Source organism: Pipistrellus kuhlii, unplaced genomic scaffold (assembly GCF_014108245.1).
Source record: "Pipistrellus kuhlii isolate mPipKuh1 unplaced genomic scaffold, mPipKuh1.p scaffold_m20_p_15, whole genome shotgun sequence".
NCBI classification, from domain to species: domain Eukaryota; kingdom Metazoa; phylum Chordata; class Mammalia; order Chiroptera; family Vespertilionidae; genus Pipistrellus; species Pipistrellus kuhlii.
The window spans coordinates 8,007,121-8,016,800 of NW_023425460.1; the positions used below are offsets into that span (position 1 = coordinate 8,007,121).

At 40.9% G+C, this 9,680-nt stretch overlaps 1 protein-coding gene across 1 annotated transcript in view; it reads right to left on the minus strand.

Annotated features, from left to right (window-relative positions):
• The window catches only part of ADK (adenosine kinase), a 418,239-nt gene extending 408,725 nt beyond the window's left edge, over positions 1-9,514 (minus strand). Inside the window, exon 1 of the mRNA XM_036438185.2 lies at positions 9,382-9,514. Within this exon, the coding sequence (XP_036294078.1) occupies positions 9,382-9,446 (65 nt within the window). The 5' untranslated portion in view covers positions 9,447-9,514. The remainder of the gene's footprint in view (positions 1-9,381) is intronic.
• Between the last annotated feature and the right edge of the window lie 166 nt (positions 9,515-9,680).

The window sequence follows — 9,680 nt, forward strand, 5'->3', positions numbered from 1 at the left end:
ATCTTTTTGCACCAATGAGTACTACAAACAACCTTAAAACATTTTTTTTTCCTTTAAAACATCTTTAAAGAGTTAAGAATTCATTCTTGTAACAAAAATTCAGAGGCTATATGTTGCAATAAAATAATTACTTGAAGCGATAAGAGTTATTCAACTGGTTACCTGGCTTTAAGCAGCAGTAATTGAGATAAAAACATGCAAATATTATATGTAGCAATAATGCAAAGTATGAAGTACAAACAGTCAGAGAAGAAGCCATTTCCAGACTAAACGATAAGGTAAGTTTTATAGAAAAGATAGGCTTAGGCTTGACCTTGAGAAATGAGGGTTTGAGTGGGAAAATTGTTTTCATAAACATTTCCTGTACATGCTATAATGGACTTTTCTCTTGCTGAGGGAATGAGTGAGGGACCTCACTCTGTAAGGTCCTGGTGTCAGTGGAGTTGGTGATTAGAGTGCCCCCCTCAAAATCTATGCACTCCCCCACATATATAATATCCACTGGCACACACACACACACACACACACACACACACACGGGATGAGCAATGACAATATATCTAATTCTGACTGAAATCCCCACCCCTGACACAGTAATTGGTTCAAAACTGATACTTGGACATAGAGCCTCTTCTATTGTGCTCATGAGAGTTTTGGCCTGGGATTTAGAAATGCCATCTTCCTTGTTACTTTGGGATGCCGTCTGTGTGAAATAAATCCAATGCCAGAGGGCAACAGAGGCAGTATGTATACTTCCAGAATGAGTCATACGTGGCAGGATTTCCCAGTTATACTAGTTAGTAACTGAGTCTCTCAGAGACTCAGAAATAGTTCTACTAGTGAAGCCACACCTCAACCCCTAGAAAGCAAATAGCCAAATAACCACTTCAGTGATAATCCCTAACTTTGTAAGTGATTAATAAGCGCATGGGCTACCTTCATATCTATTATCCTATATATACAAATAGCATTGCAAATAACAGGGCTTACTAGAACCTAATGTGGCTTGCTGATGTACCTTGAGAAGATAAGAATTTTTTACATGATAATTGTTGTACATATATTTTCTTATTCTATTCTAGAAAATATGCTGAAATTATAATGCAGGTAATCAATGAAAACAAAAATGTAAATAGAAACTCAGATGTTCTTATGCTGAAAGCTAATTACACTGCTTTCTAGATCAACATTTTTAAGAGCAATTGTGTGAAGCTACAAGTACAAAAAGGCACAAACAAAAACAACAGAAATAAAATATCTGTGGGCAGCAACTTTAAATCTGCTTTGGAAAATATTAAAATGTATCTCAAACACTATGCGAAACTTTAGTTTATAAGATCACTTTAGTGGAATGAGCCTTCCAAATCTTCAAATCCAAAAGTTAAAGAGAACTTTTTACCATAGTCAGTTACCATTAGAGAGGAAGATAATCCTAATAACTCAATGACATAACCACTACAGGTACTATGATAAAGCTAGCCAAAAGCGCTCTTTGAAATAAGCATCTCTTTAGTATCACAAGTGTATAAATGGGAACTGTAGGAAAAATCCAGCAACTGACTCTGATGAAAAATTATTGTTCCTGCATAATAGCAAATTTTTTAAAGCTATTTAAATTTTTAATAAATGTCCACAATCCTTTTGTTGAATTATTGGGACAAGATGTATTTGGGGGCTAGAATTCTGTGGGATTCAGAAACTTACTGATTTTAAGAAGGTAAAAGTCATACTGCACATACTGAATTTTTTGTAAACTTCCAAGGTGGGTTTCATGTTGCATGCCATTAAAAAAACTAGTATTTCTATAGCAAAACATATGTGTCAAATACTACAAATACTACGTACATCTGTGTCAAATACTACAAAGAGCCTTGTATCCATTCAAGTTTTGCTACCAAATTAATTCACCTCACACTTTTTAAAAACTTCCAGTTTTCAGAGCTTTTGGAAGTTTTTATTCAATACCTGAGCATTGTTTGTTTTCATAAACATTTATGATTAGAGTGCTCCCATCAAAATCCATGTTTCAGACGTATAAATGTAAAGATTACACCTATAACAAAATCATAATACTTATTTTACGAAGTTCCAGATTTACTTAGTACCTCAGAGGTACATTCTTTAACTGTGATATTTAGCCACTCAATGCTCAGCCAAATTATGTATTCAGTGCATATCAAGTTTCTCTAGCTTAAAATCAAGAGGCCTAATATTCAGTGTAGAAAAATTAAATAACACACACAAAAAAATAAACAAAAATAACCACAATTTTCCCATTTTGAGCAACTACTATTAAATTTTTTATGTCTAAATTTTCAGATTCTTTTTATAGACATTAATATATTATGATTGAAATTCCTATAGTTTTAGTGTGGATTTTTTTTATCTTCCTATATACCTAAAATACCCTTTCAACAGGAGGGCTTTGTTCCTTCATTACTTTTGAAAAATTCTGTCATCATCTCTTCTGATATGACCTTTCCACCATTCACACTATTTCCTCTTTGTGGAACCCACAGTTAAATTAAGTTGGAGCCTCTCAATTTACATTCACATCTCTTAATTTCTCTTTACTCCTTTGTGCTACATCTGGGTGAATTATTCAGTACTATCTTCCAATGTGTTAACTTTCCCTTCAAATATATTTGGTCTGAAGTTTAATCACCTTCCTTTTTTTAATTTCAGTAACTTTTTTTTCTTTTACGTCGCCATTTACTTCATACATACCTATTTTTTATTCATAACATGTTGTTTCTTAATAGCTATTCTGTTATCTTTTTTAAGATATTTAAAATACTTAAAGTCACTTTGAAATTGTTCTAGTAATTCGGTTAGATTTAGAGTGAATTTATCTTCTGGTGTTTGTGTTTATTGCCTAAATGATGGTCTTCCTCATATGTTTGCAAGCTCAAACTTTCCCTTCCTTTTTCCTGCAGTAAGGCACCCCTCCCTCTTCCAGAGCCGCAATCTCCCAGCTCCGTGCTGCTGTACTAGGTGACAGTGGAGACATTCCAGTTCCCAACTCCGTGCCCTCTGGCAGCTCAGCCACTGTGTCACCACCTCAGGTCCACAGCTTTTTAAAGCAACAGCTGGGAGCTGAAGACTTCAGCCTTCTTTTCATTCAGCCCGAGCCCAGCTCCCAGTTTCCTCCAGAATACCTAGCTCCAGTTCCCCTGCACTTACTTCTACCAGCCTCTGAACTCAGAGTCTAACTGTAAATTTCCTTTCCATTTCAGTCCCTGAAGATATTTCCCTGTTCTTGAGAATACCTACATCTTTTCATTTTCCTTTTGAGTTTGTAATTGCTGCATTGGGAGCAGAGTGGGGAGTCAAAAGCAGAATAAACAGCACCATAATAATAACAGCTGACAGGAGAGTGGAAAAAGTCTCCTGAAGTATTCTGTATGAAGTCTTACTATGTGCCAATTTTATAATCATATTCTCATGAAATCCTCTCAACTACCTTTTGAGGCAGGTACTATTATTATATCCCTTTCACAGGTGAGAAAACAGGCATGGGGTCAGTAAGCAAGCTTCCGAAAATTACTAATTAATAAGAACCAAGAGTCAAACCAGATATCAGATTCCAAAGACATGCTCTAAACCACTGCTCTGCTGGTTTTCATCCTGACCAGAATGCTCTTTATAATTTTGATTATTTTTCCCCCTACTTAACTGTGAACAGTTTTCACACAGACAGTATTTTAATTGATGAAAAGGGAAGTAAAGCCATATTCCAGGTAAAAAGGAGCATATCAGCCTCATGTTTTATTTAGCCTAGGCTAAAATCAGGAAAAGTTTTTTTTTTTCTTTAAAAAAAATATATTCTTATTGATTTCAGAAAGGAAGGGAAAGGGAGAGACAGAAACATCTATGATGAGAGAGAATCATTGATTGGTTGCCTCCTGCATGCCCCCTACTGGGGATCGAGCCCAAAACAGGGGCATGTGCCCTTGCCTGGAATCGAACCTAGGTCCCTTCAGTCTGCAGGCAGACTGAGCCAAACCAGCCAGGGCAGAAACACAGTTTCCAAAGTCTCTCTTTTTCCTCGAGGCCTTCCCACTTCCTGGGCTCTGAGCACTTCCTGCTTGCCCTTAGACATCCGGGGCCATCCTTGCAGGCTTCCTCTGGCTCTCCAGCACCCACCATGATGAAGCATATAATGCCCAGGAAAAAATCCCTTAATGGGATTAAATAAAAAGTCCACGGAAGTGAAATGATTAACAAGCAAGAATTTGAGAACAGCTCAATATTTACAGATTAGAAAATTATAATCTGATTCCTTATTATTATCAAAAGTCATGACTTAGAATAATCTTTAGTTGTTAATATCAGAGAAAGTTATGATGTGGGTTCTAAACTTCAGTTGTGGCAGCAGAAATTGAAAAGGAAAGGCATTTATGAGAGACTAGGGGCCCGGTGCATGAAAATTTAGGCACTGGCAGGGGCAGGGGAGGGGGATGGAGTCCCTCAGCCCAGCCTGCCCCTTCTCACAGTCTGGAAGCCCTCGGGGTCAGGACGCGACTGGGCGTGAAGGCAAAGCCCCATCACACCTCTGCTGCTGCCCCTGCCAGCCTTGGCCGGCCCTGGTTACCTGAGCCTCGCACGGCCCTGGATGGCTGGGCAGCCGCCATCCGAGGATTGCCTGTGCCTGGGGATGGCCCTGGCAGAGGGGACTGGGGACTACAGAGGCAGGCGTGCAAAAGGACTGAGAAGACTGGGAGCTGCCATCTTGTGCTGTCGGAGCTGCCATCTTTGAGGGCATGGCATTCATTTAGCATATCCCCTCCTTACTGGCCGTGGGCACCACCATCTTTGAGGGTAGAGCAGACAATTAGCACATTCTCTCCTTATTAGATAGGATTACTGAAGAAGACTACTTAGATAGTTCTGTGTGACTAGAAAACGAATCAAGTATCTAGGTTCCAAACTTTAAGAAAGACAAGTTAGTACTGCCATTAACAGTTGCAGGAACCATGGATGGAGGTGCAGATATAGGACGACAGATTAATTTAGTTTGACATATATGACTTTGAAGTGTCAGCAAGACACTCAGAAGGAGATATTCAGCAAATAGTAAAATTGGTCTTGAGAGCTAAAGGATATCCACACATGTGAAAGCATCCAGTGCAAGGTCAGGTCTCCATACACCTTCGGCTACAGGTCAGACCAAATTATCTGTAGTTCCCCAAGGAGCAGCTCTCTCCCATTTCTACCTCCAAACAAACTTTCCTACCAAGCCAGCCACCCTACCTCACAATGGTTAACTCTTTGTCATCCTTCAGAATCCTCAGGCACCATTTTCCCAAACCCCACTCATTTCCACCAGGAGGATGGAACCTGGGTCTTACCTCTCTATATATAGAGAGGTAATGTTTAGTGCCATGATAAAAATAGCAGTCACTTGAAATACTGATTCAAAGAACAGACTTGACATGTGCTGAACAAGCCTTGGAAGAAACTGTATCCTCTTAGAGGTGACCGCTAAAGAAGTGAACTTGGATGAGATTTCCAAAGTAGAGAAAAGAAAACTAAGAGGACCTAAATATAGATAATATTGGTGAAACATCTTCATCTAAAGAGCAATTCCCAAAAATGTTTCTCAACTTCTTTCAGCCCTAAATACCTCAGCTGTAATATGGGGATCAGTACTCCCACCGCACAGGTTGCTGATACAATTAAGCGAGATAGGATAAAGTACCTTGTATACCATCTGGCATTCAATTAATGTTCCCATTTGTTCCCCAAAACCAATGTGAAATCATGTTAGAATGCTTATTTCTTTGCAACTACAGCCTGAAAAGCAACCCAACTTAAAAAATAAAGGTTACACTGGTCAGACCTTCTTCCTAGGGCAAAGTTTTGTTTTTGTTTTTTCTATTTCAACACTATTGTCAATTTGGGTCGGATGATTCTTTTTATAGGGAGCTTAGCACTATAGGATGTTTAACATCCCGGAACTCCACCTCCCATCAAAAACCACTCCATACATTGTCAAATGTCCTCTGGTTGAAAATCCCTATTCCAAAGCTAACTGAAATTTTCACAAAGACCTAAATCCCTTCTCCCATGATCTCTACAAATATATCTTATAAGTTTATTTGTTCCCCAATGACTGATCTACCCATTAAGCTTTGTAAATCATTCTCCTTAAAAGTCCACCGACACTGGTAGCTAGCCCCTGAACTGTCAAACAAGTCATCATAGATAATGCATGCAGCCTAGTCACTCAATGCTTTATCACACTTTGACACTTAAAGCCAAACTAATATAATGAAAGTAGAAGCCTATCCCAAAAGGTCTTCATACAAAATTAAGAGATTTGTCCCAATACTCAAGTGTTTAATATTTTAACATCAAGTCTGCAGGTGGCACTAAGTAAACAGTGTATAAAATGAGCTTTAGTTGCCTAAGGACTTCTACAAATTTGAAATAGACACTGACGACATAAAAATATATAAGTTTAAGAATTATTTTGTATCATATGCCCACCTATTTCAACAACAAAAAAGTTATGTTTGGCTGAAACCAGTTTGGCTCAGTGGATAGAGCATCGGCCTACGGACTGAAAGGTCCCAGGTTCGATTCCGGTCAAGGGCATGTACCTTGCTTGTGGGCACATCCCCAGTAGGGGTTGTGCAAGGGGCAGCTGATGGATGTTTCTCTCTCATCGATGTTTCTAACTCTCTAACCCTCTTTCTTTCCCCTCTGTAAAAAAATCAATAAAATATATTTCATTAAAAAAAAAAAAAGTTATGTTTGCTAACAACAAAAAGGAGCAAAAATAATAGAATAACAAAAACTGAGTTAATTTAGGGTTTTTGGATAAATTGCTTGAAGTTAGTAAGTATAGCATGGTAACTGAGAGTACAGATTTGGAGTCAGACTACTGGGATTAAAATTCCAACCCATCATTTATTAGATAGATGACTTGATAAATTACTTCACTTCTCTATGCTTGCTTCCTTCTCCATAAAATGGGGATAATTACGGTTATCTACCTTGTAGTGTTGTTTCGGACTAAATGAGTAAAAATAGGTAAAATGCTGAAACAGTGCCTAACACAAACATACTTAAGTATTAAACATGGTTTGTCATTAGTTTTAATGATGCATAAGCACCTTGGGTGGTCCATAAAAGTAGGTACAGTAGAGTCAAACAATAAACTTGCACCCACCTGCTCTGGGTTCATATTTCAGTTCCTTAACTATAATATTTCATTGGCATCAATTTCCTCATCTTTAAAATAGGAAAGCACTTTGAAATGATGACATAAGGGAAAGTCTAAGGGCAGTATGTTTAGTAGGATAATAGGGGAAAGTTGCATGTGACTTCCACCTTGGAAAAAGGAAACTCTGCTGAGGAGGTGCCTTTTAAGACAATACTCTAGTAATGGACCCCATGGGAAAAGCACATGCCTTGAACCAAGGTAGGTCTGATTCAAAAGCCCTTGCTTTCTTTACTCCAGAGACTTTCAATTTTTTTTCATCTCATGATATACATAAACTAATTACTAAAATTCTCTCTCTCTCTCTCTCTCTCTCTCTCTCTCTCACACACACACACACACACACACACACACACACACACACACAGTATAAATTTGATTCGTTCACATCCAGATGGCTATTGTTGTATTGGCTGTTGTCATTTTTTGAGAGCCACAAGCTGACCTGACAGGCTCAGGGGAGGCTTGCATGGCAGTATTGCAAACTCAGAGACCTAAAGAAACCACAAAGGATGGTCTGAAATTAAACTTTAACTAAAAGCAGTTATGGTGTGCAGTTACATCTTAGGCCAACTTCTTCACTGACAAAGGTCAATCTTTACCTTAACTGAGCCTATCTTTTTTGCATCTATAACATACCCTTGAAATGTCCGGGTAACTTGTAACTTTCCTTTTTCTGGAGCCCCTGAGGCACAACCAAAGGTGAAGGGCAGCCGGACAGATACCACAAATTCCTTCATTATGTTATTGTTCCTGCACCCACCTAAGTATGTGTCCATCATTTTACATTTTGTCCAATCTCAGGGGGTTTCCCACCACCTCACCCCCTTGCTTTATCCTACCTCCTTAATCTGTCACCCATGAATTTTCATATAACCCACCTATGTCCCTCCTTTGATTGCAAAATATAAATACAAATGTAACCCGCCATTCTCCGGAGCATTATCTCAATTCATTGAGGTTCTGCTTCCCAGCATATGTCGACAGTTTGGCTCATATAAACTCACAAAAATTCTTTACAGGTTTCATTTTTTTTTTTTTTTTACCTTTACATAGGGAAAAGAGATCAGAGCCCCTGACTAAATAGTCAAGTATTGCATGTTTTAAATTCTTGCAGCCCACCAGTTGAAAATCGCTGCTTTATGCTATAGTTTGAAAGCTTAAAAAAATAATATCCGGATTTTTTTAAAAGTTTCTTTTCTTCATAGAAGATGGGTGAAGGTAATATAAAGACATTAACGGCACTGGCAGCGATTTGGGCCAGTACGCGACCTTTTTTCAATTACGAATGATCCGTTCTTTTAGAAGTAAACGATGTTGAAAGAAATTCGATTTGTCTTGTATAATGAGGAGTGTCCCAATAGTTTTCGGTCAACTTGGTATGTTTGTTTTTAGTTAGTAAAATCACTGCCTTCCAATGAACATTTCAAAAGCATCAAGAACTGTGCACACTGCACTTTATACGAAGGAACATCTAATAAACAACGTCTTATAAGTAAAAGTTGCAACATCAATCACACGTGAAGCAGGTGTTATGCCCAGTATTGTCCTCACTGAAGCTAACAAATGCAAAGAAAAAGAAAAAAGAAGGAAAACCAGCCTTTCCTGTCCGTTCACCTAATTGCCGCTCCGACCCCCAACCCTCACCCCGCAGCCAGGCCTCGGAGGCTGGGTCCGGGTCCCTGGACCCAGTCTGGTCTGCAAAAGTGCCAGCATCCAGAGCGTGTAAGAAAAGGAAAGGAAAGTCTCCCTTTTACGAAAAAAAAAAAACCAACAATTCTGGCTTTGCCCAAGAAGGCAGAGCACTCGCAGGGACTCCCCCACGTCGTCGCACCCCGGGAAAGAGGAGGTGGCGGCAGGTCACTGCTCGGTCCGGTCCGGTCCCCGGACTCTCCGCAGCCCGGCCGGGAGGACTCCCACGTGGCGTCCGCCACCTGCCCGCGGCCGGCTCGCTCCCCCCCCCCCCCCGCCGGCGCTCTGATTGGCCCAGGGCGCTGGAGCCGCGCCCAGACAGGAGGCGACTCCGCCAAACGGGGCGGGCACCGGAGAGAGGTCGTGGCCATGCGGGCTGGACCCCGAAGAGCGGCATCTGCACGGAGGCCCCGGTTTGAGGCCGGCGCCGACCCCCTCCGCCCGACGCAAGCAGCGCTCACCTCAGTGCTGGCGGCGCCTCCACCTTCAGCTTCTTGGGCTTCGGCTCCCCTTCTGCCGCGGCCATCTTCGCGCTCCCACCCCGCTTAGGATCCAGCGTGCGCCCCACCTCTCCGCCGCCCTGGTGCCTCCCCCGCCTCGTAACACCGCCTCCGTTTTTGACAGACCCCTCCCCCTCGACTCCTCCCAGCTCCCGCCTCTCCCACCCTCAATCATTGGCTCTACCGCCTCAACTCCACCCACTCATTGGCTGACACCTCCCTTTCCTGGTCCCGCCCCTCCTCGCAGGGGGCCAATCCCC